This window comes from Hylobates moloch, unplaced genomic scaffold (genome assembly GCF_009828535.3).
Source record: "Hylobates moloch isolate HMO894 unplaced genomic scaffold, HMol_V3 SCAFFOLD_22, whole genome shotgun sequence".
NCBI classification, from domain to species: Eukaryota; Metazoa; Chordata; class Mammalia; order Primates; family Hylobatidae; genus Hylobates; species Hylobates moloch.
In genome coordinates this window covers 46,587,629-46,607,190 of record NW_026652297.1, presented here as the reverse complement: position 1 = coordinate 46,607,190, position 19,562 = coordinate 46,587,629, and the positions used below count along the sequence as shown (strand labels likewise).

Genomic DNA, 19,562 nt, shown 5'->3' with positions numbered 1-19,562 from the left:
TTGTATCTGGGCTGTGCCATTTACATCTTTGTGACTTGGGTAACCCAAATTAATCTTTCTGGGGATGTTTCCTATCTGGAAAGTGGTGATGATATTACCTTCCCCATAGGACAGTTGTGAGGTCTGAAGGTGTTAATACATGTAGAGCATATAGAACAGTGCTTGTGATTAAGTTCTCAGTAGATGCTGGCTATTAAGAGGAGGAAGCGAAAGATTAGGAGAGAATTTTAGTCTTGTCTCTTGTTTTATTATCAACATTTTAGTATGAATGTTACGATTTTATAATTAGGGTAAATAATAAAGCTTTTCTATTAAAACTAAAAACAATGAAGCAGACAAAGACGTACTAAGTATCTTTGCATACATGTAGGAGACCTAGAACTCCAAGATGCTCTCTTTGTAGGTAACCAAGCATTTCCTGCTGCAGCCTAGATACAGCTGACAACTGAGGCTTGTCTTTTGACAAGCCCCATTCCTTGTTGTAGGAGAATTTCATTCTTCTGAAGATCTGTACAGATCCTCAGGGACTTGCATTGTTACGCTTACTTCTGGCTAGGTTCCCAAGGCCTTCATCTTACTTTTGCCCTAGCTCCTTGGGTGTTTCTCTTCCCTCTGCTCTGCACTGCACAGAATCAAACTTAAGCCCCATGCATTTTAAAAAATTACTGAAAAATGACATACTTGCTTTTTTAGTGGGCTGCAAGTTTCAAGATTTTTATTGTAGCATAGAAAAATTTTAGAATGTAGTCTTACACAGTTTTTAAAAAAGTCCGTTGACCACGTTGCCTCTAGGAACTTGTCACTAGCTGCCACTTACTCTACATTTCAACCTCCTTCCACCTTTCTTGACCCTCTCAATGCCTTGTCTGAGTTTCTTAGGCAGAAAAGTTTTTGTCTTAGCTACAGAGACACTAATGTGCTGTGTTAAAATAAAAGGTCTTATTAGTTACATTTAGGAACCTGCTGTAGCTTCCACGTTTTTTGTCTTTTCTCCTTTCTTAATAATTCTCTGGGAGTGGAAAAAGGGAGTAAAAGATTGATTTCTTTTTGCTCTGAATAATGCTGTTCTTTGAGGAAGGCAGCAGAGAACCTCTGGTCAGTATTTGTTTTAAATATCCAAGTTTAAACCATTCTACGCTATAATATGTTAGTATCACTATTTACCAATAATAGAAACCGTGCATTTTCTACCTGTAAAGCCTCCTTCCTCCTCCTTCCTTCCCTCTTTCCTCTCCCTCCCTCCCATTTTATCTATAGATTGTTCACTTGAGCAACTGAGTTGAAAACTGCATAATGTATTTAGAGTTAAGAACTTGGAGTCAGAATAGCTACCTGACTTTGAATGTCACTTTTGTCACTTTACTAGTCATGTGCACCCTTTGACAGTGGCTTTTTTTCTTTGTTTAACTGAGGAGCGTATAATGATTTTTGCAGATCCCTTTCAGTTCCAAACATGATTCTGATAGCAGAACCTTGCATTCTATCAGATATGTATCAGTTATTGTTCTTCATAGGTCTTGAAGAAAATGATGCTATATGCCGATTTGTTCACGTGTTCTTAAACCTTTGGCCGAAATAAATGCCTACAATAACAATATTTTAAAAATTTAATGAACATGAAAGTCTTGTTGAACATCTTGCTTCTTCTAAACCATCACTTTTTTTTCTTCTGTTTTTTTGAGATGGAGTCTTGCTCTGTTGCCCAGGCTGGAGTGCAATGGCATGATCTCGGCTCACTGCAACCTCTGCTTCCTGGGTTCAAGTGATTCTCCTGCCTCAGCCGCTCGAGTAGCTGGGATTACAGGCGCCTGCCACCACACCCTGCTAATTTTTGTATTTTTGGTAGAGACGAGGTTTCACCAGCTTGGCCAGGCAGGTCTCAAAGTCCTGACCTCAGATGATCCACCCGTGTCAGCCTCCCAAAGTGCTGGGATTACAGGTGTGAGCCGCTGGGCCTGGCAACCGTCACTTCTGTATGTATTTTAGCATAGAAATATTCTTTTGCTAATGCTCTTATACTCAAGTACCACTAAATTATTTTTTAAGTGGGTAATATGCAGTGTGGTAAATGTGTGTATATAAAGACTTTAAAACTCTTAATGCAGTTGCGTAAGTAAATAGCATATATAGAAAATTTCTTAGGCCACAGGAAATTTTAATTAACTTGCCTATTTCAGGAAGTTAAAATAGAACTAAAACTTGCCCTGAGTTAAGAAGTAGCAATCAGTCAGTTAGCAAAAATAAGCTTTGAAGGATAGATACAGTTTTGAAAAAGGTGTAGCAGAAACCAGCACTTACTAGGTGTTTCTTACATTTGAATTACACAGCCATAACTTTATCTGTTAACCGTCACATTAACTTGAAAGGCAGGTATGTTGTACTTTTTAACACTTAAGTAACTTGCTCAAAGTGATTCCACAGTGGCAGAACCCAGTTTGCTTCTAAGTTCTGCTGAGGTGATTCTTGTAGGTAGAGATACAAACGACTTTGAGAGAAGGGGTAAGATACCCCTAGAGAATGAGCGTAAAGTATGATTTCTGAAGATGAATGAGTAGATTGGGAATAGAGGAAGATAGAGTAAGAAAGGTAGTTTAGTATATAAAGGAGGGAATTGAATTCCAGCCTGTTGGGACTTGACAGTTGAGATATATTCTGTAAGTTTTGAGCCAGGCAAATGACTGGATAAAAATAGTATTTAAGGAGGGTTAATCTGGTAGCAATACGCAGAAAAAAGTCAAAGAAAGAGTAGAAGGAGTCAGTCTATGGAGGAGATTGCATATGGTGACATGACTGAGTCGGGAGAGAAGTACAAACATGTAAAAGAAACTAAAGTAGAAAGAAAAGGACCACAAAGGAAGGGAGAGGCAATAATAATTTGTAAGTATCATCCAGTATTTGGATGAATGAGGAAAATTATGTATCACTGACAAATAGAAAGTGGAGATTTTAAATAACCACTAAACCTGTGAAAGGAAGATAACGCTTTGCAGTTTCTTAGCTTAGAATTTAAATTCAGCAAATATGGATATTGTCATTTTTGATGTCACTTCTGATTAAGAAATAGAAGATTGTTATAGTATCTTAATAGATGATTGATTTCTCATCTAAATTTCCAATAATCTACATACATAGTAAAAGTGGAAATTGAAGTTGATCATTACTGATCTAATTATATCATTAACTTTCACCAATAATCTTATTGATGTCTAATTGTAGAAGTCATTGAATGAACTCATCATAATAAAAATGAATTCAGTTTAGCATCCCTATTAAAGTTTTGTAGTGGCTAATGGGTTATGCTGGAATTGATTAAAATTATAGAAAGTTATATACTATAAATAATGGAAATGATAGGTCTTTTCCCAGGCCATTAATTTTTTTTAATTATTATAAATCTTTTGCAGGTGTGTGCTTTTGAGAACAGATTATCCTTAAAAATGTTTAATAAGCAGCCATAGAGTACTTGATAGTATATGGGATGCTGAAGAATTTAAAGAGATTAAAGTCCACCCAGATATAGTTTCCTTGAAGATATAGAATCTAGGAGGAAAGGCTCTGAGTAAGTAATGATAAATGGAGCTAAGCATGGTTTTGTTGCATTTTAATTTCAATAAACACTTACTTAGTATATACTAAGTGCAAGGCATAGGTGAGTTAAGTGGTGATATCTGCTCACCTAGGATATCAGTTTGGAAAAGGTGGCTAAAAATGGAATTCAAAACTGTCAGAAAGGATTTGGTCGGAGCATGAGTTCATCAAAGGCTATTAGTGAAAGAATGAAAAACTTGGTAAAATTGACATGAAGAGCTGCTTGCCTGAGTGGAAGAGAACCATATGTTTTAGAATGTTCAGCTTTCTCAAAGTATCAACACTTTCCAACAAAGAATGAGTTTCCTAAAGGGAATATGTGTGCTAGTTTGTTACTCTTACGATATTGGAAATAACTAATTTTGCAAAGATTCTCTCAGAAGGCTTTTTTGGTGTGTGAGTGGAAAATATGAATGGTACTTAATTGGTTTCTCATTGTTGTGTGGATTTTGTTTTTGAATTGACTGACATTTATAAGTGCTTTGAAAATGTGAGTACAACCTTTTCTTTGATTGATTCCAATTTTTATGTTATGTTAAAATGCCCACCAAGGAGTAACATTTACTAGACTTCTTACTGTGTATTGGGTAATATTTTGACAACCTAGCAATACTCGTTTTCCTCATGCCCAGCCATTGAGCATCATTTTGATTTCCTTCACTATACCATGCCTGAAAATAGTCCAGTTTTCCACCCTTCTAAGCTTAAGACTTAACTCCTCTTTATCCTTCAGGTATTTGTATAGTAGAGTGCTTGTCAGTAGATGTTTATCAACTTATAGGTAATGTCTCTGCTGAAAATTGTTTGTTTCAAGTTCTGTGAAACAAATACCCACTGAAGAAAGTTAATTTCAAGTTAAATTTACTTGATTTTAGAAGAAAGGGTTAGGATAAAGTACCTGGGAGCCACCGGAAGACTGGAGAGGCAGTCTAGGTTGTAGTTGTAGAGGGATAGATTTGAGAGAAGCTTATGGTAGTTTATGCTCAGAGTAACCTGGATGGATAAGATATATGGTGGTCAGAAAGAATTTTTTGTTTGAGACTGAAAAGTGTTTGATCTATGGGTTTAATTCTTAAAAATTTTTGTTAAGAAAAAGTGAGTTGTTGTTATGCAATTGGATTAAAAGATAACTAACTTCCATGTAGGTACAGTGAAAATAAAATGGCTAACATTTAAATTCAGTAACCAAATATAATTGTTATCAGTAACTTTTTTTCCATTTTTGATGGGCTACAATTATATTTCTAATTCTGTTTACTGCATACAAGATTTAACGTATTCCTAGGGTTCCACAGGAATGGTTATTCCCAGGTTTCAAGATGAGAACAAATTATAGTAGTTGCTTTTCATTGCATGGGTTTTGACCTATTACTTAAATCATCTGATTTGTGAGAATATGAAAAATCTATACTAATTGGTTTTGTTCATTTTTTATTGTAAAATTTATATAAAAATTTACCATTTTAACTATTTTTTAAGTGTGTAATTCAGTGGCATTAAGTACATTCACACTGTCATGATACCATCACCACCATCCATTTCTTTTCCATCTATTCAGAACTTTTCCATCATCTCAAATAGACTCTGTATCCATTAAACAGTAACTTCCCATTCTCCACTTCCCATGGCCTTTGGTAACCTGTTTTATTTTCTGTCTCTATGAATTTGCCTATTCTAGGTACCTCATATAAATGGAATCATATAATATATATAGTATGTGTCCTTTTGTGGTACACTACTAGATTTTAAAGAAATGAGTTGCAATAATTATAGTTGAACATAAGTTTTATATATGCCTTAGTCTGTTTTCTGCTGCTGTAACAGAATGCTACACACTGGGTAATTTATAAAGAAAAGATGTTTATTTGGTTCATAGTTTTGGAGACTGAGAAGTCTAAGATCAAAGGGCCACATCTCTCTGTGAGGGCCTTCTTGCAGTGCCATAACATGGCATGAGGGCAGAAGATAGAAGCGAGCACGCGAGACAGAGAGGAAAAGTGGGCCAAATTCCAACGATAACTAGCCCACTCCCCTGATAACAGCATTAATCTAGTCATGAGGGCGGAGCCATCATGGCCCAATTACCTTCCAAAAGCCCCCACCTCTTAACACCAGACTTGGAGGGGACATTGAAACCATAGATACTTTATAGATGTTTTGTATTCAAGTCTATGGAAGGATGTGCTCATTATTCTTTTTTTGTTGCTTAGTGCATGTTTGAGTGTGATAGGGAGTACTACATGAATTATATATGTATTTCTTCCATACTCTTTTAATTGGCTATGTCAGTGTGTCTCAGTAATTTCCAGTGGCTGTAAAACTTGAGAAATTTTGTAGCTTTTAGAAACCACATACCTGTATTACCTGATTGCTTATCAAGTAATCTCTTAGAGGTTTCCAAAGTTATGAGTTTGAGTTACAAGTGCAGTTTTTTTCCATGAAAATTTCAGTGGCGACAAATTATAGAATTTATCATTCAATTCAGTCTTAACTAGAAATAATTGCGTATAATAAAACAGGTTCTTGACTGTTCTTTTTGTCAGTGTTTAAGAATAGAGACAAAGTTAGATTTGAGTTCCTCAGAAGATATTAGAAAATAGAGATAAGGTTTATGGCCTTTAAAAAATTAAAGACAGTATTAGGAGAAAGAAATGAAAATTGGGACCAGGCGTGGTGGCTCACTCCTGTAATCCCAGCAATCTGGGAGGCCAAGGAGGGTGGATCACCTGTGGTTAAGAGTTCGAGACCAGCCTGACCAACCTAGTGAAACCCCGTCTCAACTAAAGATACAAAATTAGCTTAGTGTGGTGGCGTATGCCTGTAATCCCAGCTACTCGAGAGGCTGAGGCAGGAGAATCGTTTGAACCAGGAGGTGGAGGTTGCAGTGAGCTGAGATCACCTCATTGCACTCCAACCTGGGCAACAAGAGCAAAACTCCGTCTCAAAAAAGAAAGAAAGAAATGAAAATTGGACTTTAAGATGGGAATATCTCAGATGATATATCTGTATATCTAGAAAATATCATTATTTAAGATATTCTAAATGTTTATGTTTAAAAATTCTTTCATGGTATAAACTTCAACAGAGCATTGGACAAAATTTTTACTGTTCCTGTTTTTTTTTTTTTTTTTATTATACTTTAGGGTTTTAGGGTACATGTGCACAATGTGCAGGTTTGTTACATATGTATCCATTAAACTACTGTTCCTGTTTTTAAAAGTTCAAGTCAGAACGCCTACTTGTTACCAAATCATCCACCCTGTGTTTGCCTCAATACTGCCATCTGGTGATTATTATAGAGATCTCAACATGGTGCTTAAGGAGATGCAGGGCAACCGATGACACAAGGTACAAAATATTGGTGCCCTCTGCCACAAGTCTGTCTCTGCTTTTGAGTTGCTGTGGCAGAAATCTTACTTAGTTACGGCTATGAAATCACTTTGTGAGATTGCTTTGTAAACAGTAGAGCATTTCTGTACTACTGTGATTATTACTGCACTGCACGTGGCTTTTTATCAGGCTCATACCCAACTCATTGTTCTTTCTATGTAAGGTACTCTTATTATGTCTAGTTCTACAAGGTAATTCAATTAATTATTCAGCAATACTTACTGAGTGACTTCTATATACTAGGCATTGTGTTTATTTTTATTTTTATTATTATTTTTTTTTGAGATGGAGTCTCACTCTTGTTGCCCAGGCTGGAGTGCAGTGGCATGATCTTGGCTCACTGCAATCTCCGCCTCCTGGGTCCAAGCGATTCTCCTGCCTCAGCCTCCTGAATAACTGGGATTACAGGCGCCCACCACCATGCCCGGCTAATTTTTGTATTTTTAGTAGATACGTGGTTTCACTAGGTTGGCCAGGCTGCTCTTGAACTCCTGACCTCGTGATCCACCTGCCTCAGCCTCCCAAAGTGCCGGGATTACAGGTGTGAGCCACCACGCCTGGCCTAGGCATTGTTTTTAGTAGTAAGAATATGGTCCTAAAAAACAGGTGAAAATCAGAGTCTTCATAGAAGTTACATTTAGTTAAGAATAAATAATAAGCTATACATACACACATGTTAATTAGTGAAAAGGGTTAAGGGGAAAAAACAAAGCAGAGAAGGAACTTGTGAATTATTGGGGTTGGTGGGTTGCTTTGAAATGCTAGATGGGGTATTCAAAAAAAGCCTTGCTGAGAAGGTGACTTCCAGAGTAGAGATCTGAAAGATCTAGGGACGAACATTCTAGATATAGAAGGAAAGCAGATGCAAAGGCCCTGTACCTGTAACCACTGCCTTGAAAACCTAAGCAAGGAACCTGGAGTGGAGTGTAGAGGGAGAGAGCAATAGAAGATGATGTCAGGGAGGTAACTGAGGGGGAAAGCAGAGGAGTACAGATCACACAGGACCTTGTAGTTCATGTGGCATTTAATCTGAGATGGAAGCAATTGGACTGGAAAGTTTGGGGCAGCTGAATGACATGCTTTGATTTACCTTTTAACAGATTCACCGTGGCTGCTGTGTTTAATGGTGTGTAAAGTCATTTGCAACAACCTTTTTTCTTTTATTAGTTGTAGGAACAGGTTTACTTTATATAGATCATGGGAACAATAAGGTACAAGAAAGAAGCTTGGATAGGTCTGAGAGAAATATATGGCATATTTTCTGTCTCTGCACGGATTTTTAAAAATTATATTCACTGATTATCAGTAGTTTTTGTCTTTGTGATGCAGAGCAGTTGAAATCAGCTTGTAGAGTTTTACTTGGAAAATACTATGAATATCTCTTCTATTTTTCTTATAACCACCTTAGCGCATTTCAGATTCAAATCTTATGGTGAACCCAATATAGTTTTAGCTCTACCTCACTGGTTTTCATGCTCATTAATAGTTTGGGAATGAGAGTGACCTGGAGTTATAATTTTTAAATGCTTTTAACAATATAGTTTGGCATATTGTAAAACAAATCATGGTGTACTGATTAGCAGGGCTATTTGACCAACAAATTAAAGAAAACAGACTGTGTCTTAACCTAGATGATTTATTTAAACCGTTTGTTGCTGTAGCTCATCAGCTGAAATGACTAAACCCCCAAGGTGCTATTACTCTTTCCCAAATTGCACTTAAAAAACAAACTGAAATTATCACTTAGTTAAAATGTCATGATCATTGTCAGTAATAGTATATCTCTGTGGATTCACTTTGGTTTGGTAGCTGAAAAGTTTATTATTTTTATGCTTGGCCAAAGAATATGCATCTTCAGTGGGGAGCATGCCATGTGTGACTGAAAACTGTTTTTATACAGCTTGACTCTGTTTGGAATAACGCCTTTATTTGGCTTAACAAATTGCTTTTCAGCTTTATTTTCACACTGTAAATATCAATATTGTATAAACTTGTCATTATTGGCACTAATCAGCAAATTGTTTTGTGTCATGAGTAAGCACGGTCTAAGACTGGGATTATTTGATAAGTGCTAGAATAATTTGGTTAAACTGTCTATCCAGCTCTAAGTAACAACACAGCCAGTTGGTCTGAATCACTATGCTTCCACCCTTCACTTTCATGAATAGGTTTGAATGGCTGAAGCTAATTTGGTTTGGGGTAGACAAAGTCTAGTAATGTGAAACTGATCATATATAAAAGAAGTATTAACAGTAGTAATATTGCAGGGAACATACAGGGACATAGAGGGACAATTTTGCTAGGGGTTTCTTAGTTATGATTTTGAATACCATTTTTTTTGCAGTTAGAAACTTTACTGTCTTGTTCTGGATGATAAAGACACATGTTTGAAGACACGGGTTTCCTATGCTGAAGAATAACAATAATTTGTTTTCCAGACTTTCTCCTTTTTTTCCCTTTTATGTTTGCTCCGTTAAGTAGTAATAAAATGATCTAATCGGTCCCTGAGAAGTATAGCAGATTGCTCAAGTACTTTGCTATACTTAAATATGTTAATTTTGGTAATTTAGTTTGAGTTGTGATACTGTTCTCAGTCTTCCCTCTAGCTTCCCTGTCCTAAAGTAGGCTTCTCTTCAGTGATTGCTCTAAACCCAACTTTGTTCCTTTTTTTTATCCAGACTGCTAAAGTGATACAATGAGCTTTATATGTGAACCTGGTACTGTGACCCACCATTCATAGGTCATTACATTGAATTGTGTACATATCCCTCGAGGAGAATGACTTTTTCATACTCTCACCCCGTTTTATAGAAGATGGTGTAGTGGAGAGAGGCCCAGGAAGAAGAGTTGACACATAATTTGATCTTCACTGCCTCTAATAGGTCCAATCTCTTTTACTACATTTGTCTTCTCTTCCACATTTAAATGGGTTTAGTCTTTCCATCTTGAACACCTAGAATACATTAAAACCTATTGCAATTTCTTTTTAGCTACCTTTTGGCTTCTCTCCGTCTGTTCATGGCAGTTTGTTGGTCCTGTGACTTTAGTTCTTATTCTCTCACTGACAAGGGCTCTCTCACAGTGATGCCTTCAACTATTTCTCAGTTGCAGAATCTAGTAAATACCTTTTTTTTTTTTTTTTTAAAGACAGAGTCTCGCTCTGTTGCCAGGCTGGAGTGCAGTGGCATGATCATGGCTCACCGCAGCCTCGACCTCCTGGGCTCAAGCGATCCTCCCACCTCACCCTCTCAAGTAGCTGGGACTACAGGTGCTCACCACCGTACCTGGATAATTTTTGTATTTTTTGTAGAGATGGGGTTTTGCTTGTTGCCCAGGCTCCAGTAGATACTTTATCTTTCCAAAATTGATTATTGATTACTCTCTACTTGTTGAAGTTCTTGTGTCATTACCTCTTTTGCTTCTGTTTTCTCTTAGATTGTTCCTTTGTGGTCTCCTTTTTTGTCTCAGGTGCTCCTAAATGTTGGTATGCTTCTCTCAGTCTTTATCCCATTTCTGTACTCCCCTCTCCTTACTTTCTACCCTTTTCTACCCACTCCATGTGCTTACTGAGTGCTGTCAGTTATCACCTGCATGTTGATATCTTTTCAGTCCGTCTTTAGCCTATTTCCTAAGTTCCAAACTTTAATGTCCAAATCAGTATTGATGTTTCTTGAAGAATATTCCAAAGGTACCATGGTCCTATACTATATTTTTTGATTAATTTAAATTTAACTCTCTAATTAAAATATACATACAGAAAATGCACAGATTATAAGTGTACACCTTAACTACACATAATTAACATCCATGAAACCACCATCCAGGTCCTGAAAGAGAACATTACCAGAACCTCAGAAGTCTGTTTACAATTCACTACTGCTTCCTTCCTTTCCAAAGGTAACCACTTTCCTGACATAACAATGTAGAACTATATTGGAACATTACATTAAAAAAATGTACAGGATGTATTCTTTTGTCTGTTCTTTCAATATAGTTTGTGATATTCATCCATGTTGTTGGCAGCATTTGTTTATTTTTATTACTGTTTAACATTCTACTGTATGAACACAGCACAGTTTATCTGTTTAACCACTTAATTATTTGGGTAATTTTTGTTTGAATAAAATGTATTATTATGAATAATGCTGCTCTGAACATTTTGGTGTATGTTTTATGAATATGTACTTCAATTGTGTATATAGCTAGGAGTGGAAGTGCTGGATCATGTGGTATGGACATGTTCAATTTTAGTAGATAATGTCAACATTTTCAAATTGGTCTTGTCAATTTATATTTATATTCCTGTCAGCAGTGTATGTGTTGTTCCACCTTTTCTTTCTTTTTTTTTTTTTTTTTTTTTGAGACGGAGTCTCGCCCTGTCGCCCAGGCTGGAGTGCAATGGCACAATCTCGGTTCACTGCAGCCTCTGCCTCCCAGGTTCAAGTGATTCTTCTGCCTCAGCCTCCTGACTAGCTGGGATTACAGGTGCCCGCCACCATGCCCAGCTAATTTTTTGTGTGTTTTTAGTAGAGACGGGGTTTCACCATGTTGGCCAGGCAGGTCATGAACTCCTGACCTTGTGATCCACCCGCCTCGGCCTACCAAGGTGCTGGGATTACAGGTGTGAGCCACCGCACCCGGCCGTTGTTCCACTTTTTAATCAACCCTTAATATCACTAGTCTTCATAATTTTAGCCATTCTCAAAAGTCTATTTTCTTGATGACTAATGAGGTTGAACATCTTTCCTTATGTTTGTTGGCCTTTCATGTGTTATTCACGTATTTTCTGTGGGAAAGTACCTGTGGAAGTCTTTGCCATCTCTGTTGAACTGTCTGCCTCTTCCTTACTGCAATGTAAAAAGTTCTTTATCTATGCTGGATATGGGCCATTTGTTGGTTAAATTTGTCGTTATTGTCTTACATTCTGTGGCTTGCCTTTTCATTTTCTTAGTGCTGTCTTCCCAGTCTCTTGTCTTCCTTACTATGCTTCCCTCCCCAAAGCAATTAGCCATCAAGTCCTGACAATTTTATCTTTTAATATCTTTTATCTTCTTTTGTCCATTTCTTTGCTCAGTGCCTTAATACAGTCCTCCTTTGCTCATGGCCTGGATTATAGATCACATCCCTTGCAATCAATTTTTAACTGCTTATAGAATGACTTTTCTAAAATTTAAATCTTGGCTGTACTATTCCTCTGCCTAAAATCTCCCAGTTGTACCTTAGAGGCTACAGAATAAAGCCCAAATCTCATGACTGGCTTCTACCTTCTTCCTAGGCCTTTTTTAGAGTTGTTTTTTTTTTTTTTTTTTTTCCCAGATTTTTACTGCTGGATAAAGTCTTTCCTGACTTACTTCCCCAGTTCTTTTTTCATACTCCTTTATGAGGAAAAGATGTGGTAGTCTTAATTATGATTAAGCCATAATTATTAAGACAACTAACCGTTCATCTCAGTCACTTGGCTGAGCTCTACTGTTAGCTTGTTTGTGTTGGATGTTTTGATATTGGTGTTCCACCCAACTCTCATTAATCTGTTTGCTTTTCTGGCTTATTCTCTGCCAGCCACTTAATTATTAGTGTTCTCACCTTAGCTCTTCATACCTTTCTCCGTGAGAAAACTCATCAATTCTGATGGCTTTAATGCCATTTTGTATGTATATGACTTCTAGATTTTTAAATCCAGACCAGTCTCTGTCTTAAATTTCAGATCTCCCTGTATTATATTGTCATTGGGTATTGCTACATGAATGTTACATAAGTATTTTTTATTTTAGTTATGTTATGTTGTGATGTTATGTTATGTTATGTTATGTTATTTTTTCCGAGATGGAGTCTTGCTCTTTTCACCCAGGCTGGAGTGCAATGGTGTGATCTCGGCTCACTACAACCTCTACCTCCCGGGTTCAAGCAATTCTTCTGCCTCAGTCTCCTGAGTAGCTGGGATTACAGGTGCACGTCACCACGCCTGGCTAATTTTTGTATTTTTAGTAGAGACAGGGTTTCACCATGTTGGCCATGCTGGTCTCAGACTCCTGACCTCAGGTGATCCGCCCGCCTCGGCCTCCCAAAGTGCTGGGATTACAAGCGTGTGCCACTGCGCCCAGCTACATAAGCATTTTTAAGCTCAGTAAGCCCCACACTAGGCTCACTTTCCCCTCCCAAACCTGATTCTGTATTTTCTACCTTTTCGAACACCTTTTTGAACCTGGTGGGGCTGCCTATTAAATACTTCTGGAAAAACTTAAGTCAAAGGGTACTTTTGTGAGAGTACCTCCCTCCCCACTTTCCTCCTGTTTTCTATTACTATAGTTCTATCATAGTACCTACAAACATTTTATTGTACTTTATCTGTTCTCCCCATAGACTAAAAGCATCTCGATACTTTGTCCTTGGGGAAGCAAGCAAATGAATGAATGAATGAACGAATGAATGAATGCATCTTGAGGGCTTTCCATTGCCATCCTGCACAGTGCCTAGCATAAACAGTTGAGAGGTGACTGAGGGTACCTCCAACTAAACACATTTAAAGTGGAACTCATCAGTTTCCTCCAAATTGCTTTCCTCCAAACTTTCTGCTTTAAAATGACTTGCTGTGCACAGTTGACAGCGTCACTATCTTTTAAGTTCCCTTAGTCGTATTTAACTCACTTTCTTTTTCTGCTACTCTCAAAACTGGTTTTAAGCCCATTGCTATTTCTTCTATTTCATTTCCTTAGCTTTGGTTCAAGTTCTTATCTTGTCTTCACCAGATCATTGTAACCACTGTTTAAATGTTTTACCTATCTTTGGAGTTTTCCCCGTTTGTCTTTGATATTGCTACAATAATTATTTTTCTCCAAGTGATTATCTCCTGGTTCTGTAAACTTGCCTATAGGATAAAGTCCAATTTAAAAAAAAATTATTTTCGTTTTAAAGCTGTATTTAGGTATAATTGATATATAAAAAGCAAATATTTAATGTATATATTTTAATGAGTTTGAGAGTCTATCTTCTTTACTTTCGGTGGCAGTCTTCACGAACTTATCTAGCTTTGTTTTATTTTTTTCCCCTCCCTTATAGCAGAAACTATGTACTTTAAGCATTGGCCTTACCAGACTGCACACCTAAGTCTATTCTGCTTATACTACCTCTATTGCCTTCTCTCCATCACTCTTAGGAGGAACATAGATTAAACAAACCACTCTTAACACTTGTTAGCTACTGTCCTTGGACAAGTTTCTAAAGATCCCATAACATAGTACTGGTGCTTAATACATGTTGTTTTCCCCTTTCAACCTTTCCCTTCCTCCACACCACAGTTGGAATTTCTTTTTCGTACTGCTAGAAAACACTTACTGTTTCTCTCTTATAGCACTTAATGTCTTCGGCCGAGGAGTTACTGTGTCTGTTTACTTGTATATATCTTACTGCTCTTGTACTAGATCACATGCTTTTTCAGCGCTTACACTGTGTCTTCTTGAACTTATTCCAGTTGAATTTTTCAATTTTAAGGGTTTGCTTTTTAAAATCCACACTGTATCATTTAGGTTCTAAATGATGAACATGACTGGGATAGGATTTTTTGGAGTAAAGTTTCTAAATGGTCATAACAAGGACCAGTTGTAAAGGCCCAGCCAGAGCAGGCTTTGTAAAAACTCACCTACTTAGCTGGAATTTAGGAGAGTAATACAATTGTCCTAAACTTACTCTGGTAGGAATTTAAAACTATAATTTTGATGTCTTTGTAGGAATACTAAATAAAAGTATTAGTACTGGAATGAATTGTGTTTTTCTTCACAGCCGGTTGCTGAACCAATCCCCATCTGTAGTTTCTGTCTTGGTACAAAAGAACAAAACCGAGAAAAGAAGCCAGAGGAACTCATCTCCTGTGCTGACTGTGGCAACAGTGGTATGTGATTTCCTTCTGTTTTTCTTCTAAAATGTGTTATGAAGGCAAGCGGAAAGTATGTTGACTTGAGTTTGTATCCTTGACCTTATGCAATTAATACAGTCATACATCTTTTAATTATGGGGGATAAGTTCTGAGAAACATGTCTTTAGGCAGTTTCATCATTGTGTGAACATCATCGAGTGTTCTGACAAACCAAGAGGGATGGCCTACTACACACCTGGGTTATATGGTGTAGTCTGTTGCTCATAGGCTCAAACCTGTACGGTACTGAATATTGTAGGCAGTTGTAACACTGGTGAATATTTGTGTATCTAAACATATCTAAATATAGAAAAGGTACAGTAAAAATACAGTAGTATGACCTTACTGGGCTACAGTCATATGTGGTCTGGTTTTTTGGTTGTTTTTGAGACAGTCTTTCTCTGTCACCCAGGCTGGAGTGTAGTGGCACGATCTTGGTTCGCTGCAACCTCTGCCTCATGAGTTCAAGCAATTTTCCTGCCTCAGCCTCCCGAGTAGGTGGGATTACAGGTGCCCGCCACCATGCCTGGCTAATTTTTATATTTTTAGTAGAGACAAGGTTTCACCATATTGGCCAGGCCAGTCTCAAACTCCCGATCTCAGGTGATCCACCTGCCTTGGCCTCCCAAAGTGCTGGGATTACAGATGTGAGCCACCACGCCCAGCCATATGTGGGCTGTATTTGATTGAAACGTCATTGTGTGGTACATGACTGTATTTTAATTTGAATGGTTTTAGGTAACTGAGATGAGCTTCTGCACTAGGGAGGGATTTGAATATATAGCTGAAATGTGTAATTCAGTTAATTTAAATCAGGTCTTAGTTTTTTTTTTATATATATATAAAACACTTTCTGTGGGTTTATTTTTTCCTCTTGGTCTTTACATCTTGGTATTTAACATCTGCTTAAATCACAGCAATCAGTTTGAAGTTATTGCTGGTTTCTTTAATAATCGCTACTTAGTCTTTCTTGATTTATGCCTTGGGCTTGATGAATAGAACCAGGATGATAACAGATTTGTTTTTCTTGATGGAAACTTACATATGTCACATTGGGAAAGAGTGTTGATACTGCAGTCTAGCGAGCAATGTGAAATTCTAGGCCCTAAGAAAGATTTTGCAGAATCTCCTAATTTGCCAATTCCAGAGATAATCTTGCTCTACATTTCAAGAACTCACAAGATCGGCCGGGCGCGGTGGCTCACACCTGTAATCCCAGCACTTTGGGAGGCCGAGGCGGGCAGATCATGAGGTCAAGAGATCGAGACCGTCCTGGCCAACATGGTGAAACCCCATCACTACTAAAAATACAAAAATTAGCTGGGTGTGGTGGTGCACACATGTAGTCACAGCTACTCAGGAGACTGAGGCAGGATAATTGCTGGAATCCAGGAGGCAGAGGTTGTGGTGAGCTGAGATGGCGTCACTGCACTCCAGCCTGGCGACAGAGAGAGACTCTGTCTTAAAAAAAAAAAAAAAAAAAGAGAAGAACTTACAAGAAGGCCTTAGCAAACCAGCATTATCTTTGACCACTGCCTTAATTTTCAGTGTTTTATAGTGATAACAACCATGATTTAGTTCAGAAAACAAACCACACTAGATACTTCAAGAGGAAGGAAGTTAAATATAAGAATTAGGTATTTGTGAAATTGTTGTCAGGGCTGAAGAGGCAAGCTGGAGGTTGGGCTTTAAGGACTGACTCTGGGGTCACTGCAGAACTGACCCATCTGAGGAGTTATACTGTGTCTGCCTCTATCTGGAAGAGGTGGAAGCAGGGGGGAGTCCACTGCACAACAGTTGCACTCTGCAGTTGGTGCTGAAGTGCTAAGTTTGGCCATCATTACAATAGCTCTAGATATCCACGAGGGAGAAGCGTGGATACGGTTGTTTCCATGACTTTGCTTATCATTAGAAAATAGTACTAGGAGGAGGATGATCTTTGCTTTGTTTTTGCCTTTCAAATATCCCTGGAGAACACATCTACTTGTCAGAACTTAGAGCCTAGCTGCAAAGGAGTCTAAGAAGTATGATTTTTTAGCTTTTCAGTTTTTATGCATAGTAGAAGATGAGAACAGATCTTGAGTGCTAGGTAGTCATATCCAGCGTGCTATCACAAACCAGAATGAACTCTGGATGGATTTCATAGTTAAATATAAACCATAAATCATAAAAGATTAGATGAAAAATATAATGGCATGCCATACAATGCAGTTATTTCCAAATTCCCTAATTAAAACCCAAATATATAAAACATAGAACGAGTTGTTCTAGGTGGGGTGGGAATGAAATGGAGGAGAGGAAGTGTTGTGTTTGCAGCCCTACCGTCTAAGTAGCATTATATTTGAGGTGGTCTCTGCGTCTCTCTAAGCTAAGGATGAGCATAATTTGAAAACTATTACTGTAGCAATAACTGGTTTTTTTTTTTTTTTTTTTTTTTGGAGACAGTCTCATTCTGTCGCCCAGGCTGGAGTGCAGTGGCGTGATCTCGGCTCACTGCAAGGTCTGCCTCCTGGGTTCACGCCATTCTCCTGCCTCAGCCTCCGGAGTAGCTGGGATTACAGGTGCCCACCACCATGCCCGGCTAATTTTTTGTATTTTTAGTAGAGATGGGGTTTCACCGTGTTAGCCAGGATGGTCTCGATCTCCTGACCTCGTGATCCTCCCGCCTTGGCCTGCCAAAGTGTTGGGATTACAGGCGTGAACCACTGCGCCCAGCCCCTGTAGCGGTAACTTTTAAAGAAATTGTAGAACAATTAACTACTAGTTATCTGTTACTGCAGAAATAAATTACTCTAAATCTTAGCAGCTTAAAGCAACAAAACATTTTTTACTTCATACTGTTTCTGTGGGTCAGGAATTTGGGAGTTGCTTATCTGGGTGGTTTTGACTTGGTATCTTTCATGAGGTTGCTGCCAAGATTTTAACTGGTGCTGCAGTTATCTGAAGCCTTCCATGATGGCTTATTTACCTGGCTGGCAAGTTGCTGCTGCAGTGGGCCTGTCGACAAGAAGCTTCAGTTCCATGCCATGTGGACATCTTCACAGGGCTGCATGCATGCCTGCAACATGGCAGCTGGCCTCCCCCGATGAGTGTCTGAGAGAGAGCGAGGTGAAATCTGCAGTATGTTTTATAACCTGGCCTTAGAGTCACACTGTGTTATTTCAGCAATATCTTCTTGGTTATGCAGATCAACCCAGTTCATTATGAGAGGGAGCTGTGAGAGTATGACTAGCAGGAGGCAAGAATGCCTAGGGAGCAGCCTGGAGACTGGCTGTCACAATAGCCAAAGAAGAACAGCATGGGCATAGCTGGATACATGAACGTTGATATTTTCTAAATTAAAAAGTAACATACTTAAAATAGAAAGAGCAAGAATAATTTGGGGGAAAATAACTGCTTTAAATATGGCAAAGGGCCAAAAGCTATGTAAGTATACAGAACATGTTTACATTTCTAAGCATGAAGTCCAAAGAGCAGAGGCTGTGAACTGGCAATTTGTATGAAAGAAAACTAATAGTTGAGCCTATGAAAAGTGTTTTACTCAAGTAATAATAGGAACACATACCACAGTAGCAGTGAAGTATCATTGTATAGCGTTTATAATAATCACAATTGAAATATAACAGACCTAGAGCTCATGTAATTGTGCTAAAACACTTGTTCTTTTGCTGGTGGCACTCATATTATATCATAGTTTTTGGAAAATGTTTTAGCAGTGCATATCAAGCTATAAAAATGTTTAATACATTTGACTCACCAATCCCACTTTCAGGAATTCATTCTAAGGGATTAAAAGAAGTAAAGAATCTGTAAACATGAAATAATTCATTTTAGTGTTCCGTAGTCTCAGTATTTAACAATAGGGAAATGGTCATGCAGGTTATAGTGTATCAATCAGTGGAATATGATCAGTTTAAGGAGTATAAAGTTTACTTAAAATAAAATTTAAAATAAAATAAAACAAAAACTGTATGTTTGCTAAAATTACAGTCATGCAGAGCTTTCAGCTAGTTTAAACAGGAAAGTCTAACATAAAAATGGCTATTATTCTAGGATGATAGGATTATGGGTGAAATTTTCACACCTTTTGGATTTTCCTTCAGTGTTACTGATGTTTTGATAATAAACTTGCTATCTCATAAAAGAGAAAATCCTTTAGGAATAGAAAAGAGAGAAAATTTAACAAGCCCTTTCTCTCACCAAAGAAAAATAAGCACAACCAAATTTTAGAGGAGAGGGACAGCGCTCTTCAGAGTTGAGGGGAAATTGGCTACCGTTAATTTTTGAGAATCAGACTGATAACTAACTCTTGGAAGAGGAAGCATTTTTTTCCTCTTGCTATTCATTCTGAGCACAGTAGAAATACTGCTTTTGGTTTTAGTTTTAGCTTGCATGCCTTAAATTGTGAGCAGATAACCCACTTCAAGTGATAGGATTTTTATTATATACAGGAGTCCCCGTTGTTCTTGGAGGTTTCAAGACCCCCAGTGGATGCCTGAAACCTTGGATAAAACCGAACTCTGTATATGGTGCTATGTTTTTCCCTGTGCATGTGCATACATACATATGATAAAGTTTAATTTATAAATTAGGCACAGTAAGAGGTTAAGAATAATGGATAACAAAATAGAACAATTATAACAACATGCCACCATCACTAGTTTTGTGCTTTGGG

The 19,562-nt window shown here is 37.8% G+C and overlaps 1 protein-coding gene across 4 annotated transcripts in view; it reads left to right on the top strand.

Annotated features, from left to right (window-relative positions):
- The window catches only part of KAT6A (lysine acetyltransferase 6A), a 127,712-nt gene that overhangs the window by 55,949 nt on the left and 52,201 nt on the right, over positions 1 to 19,562 (top strand). For all 4 annotated transcript variants that reach the window (XM_032144429.2, XM_058433297.1, XM_058433298.1 and 1 more), the window contains one exon: positions 14,755 to 14,863. In XM_032144429.2, coding sequence (XP_032000320.1) covers positions 14,755 to 14,863 — 109 coding nt within the window. The remainder of the gene's footprint in view (positions 1 to 14,754; positions 14,864 to 19,562) is intronic.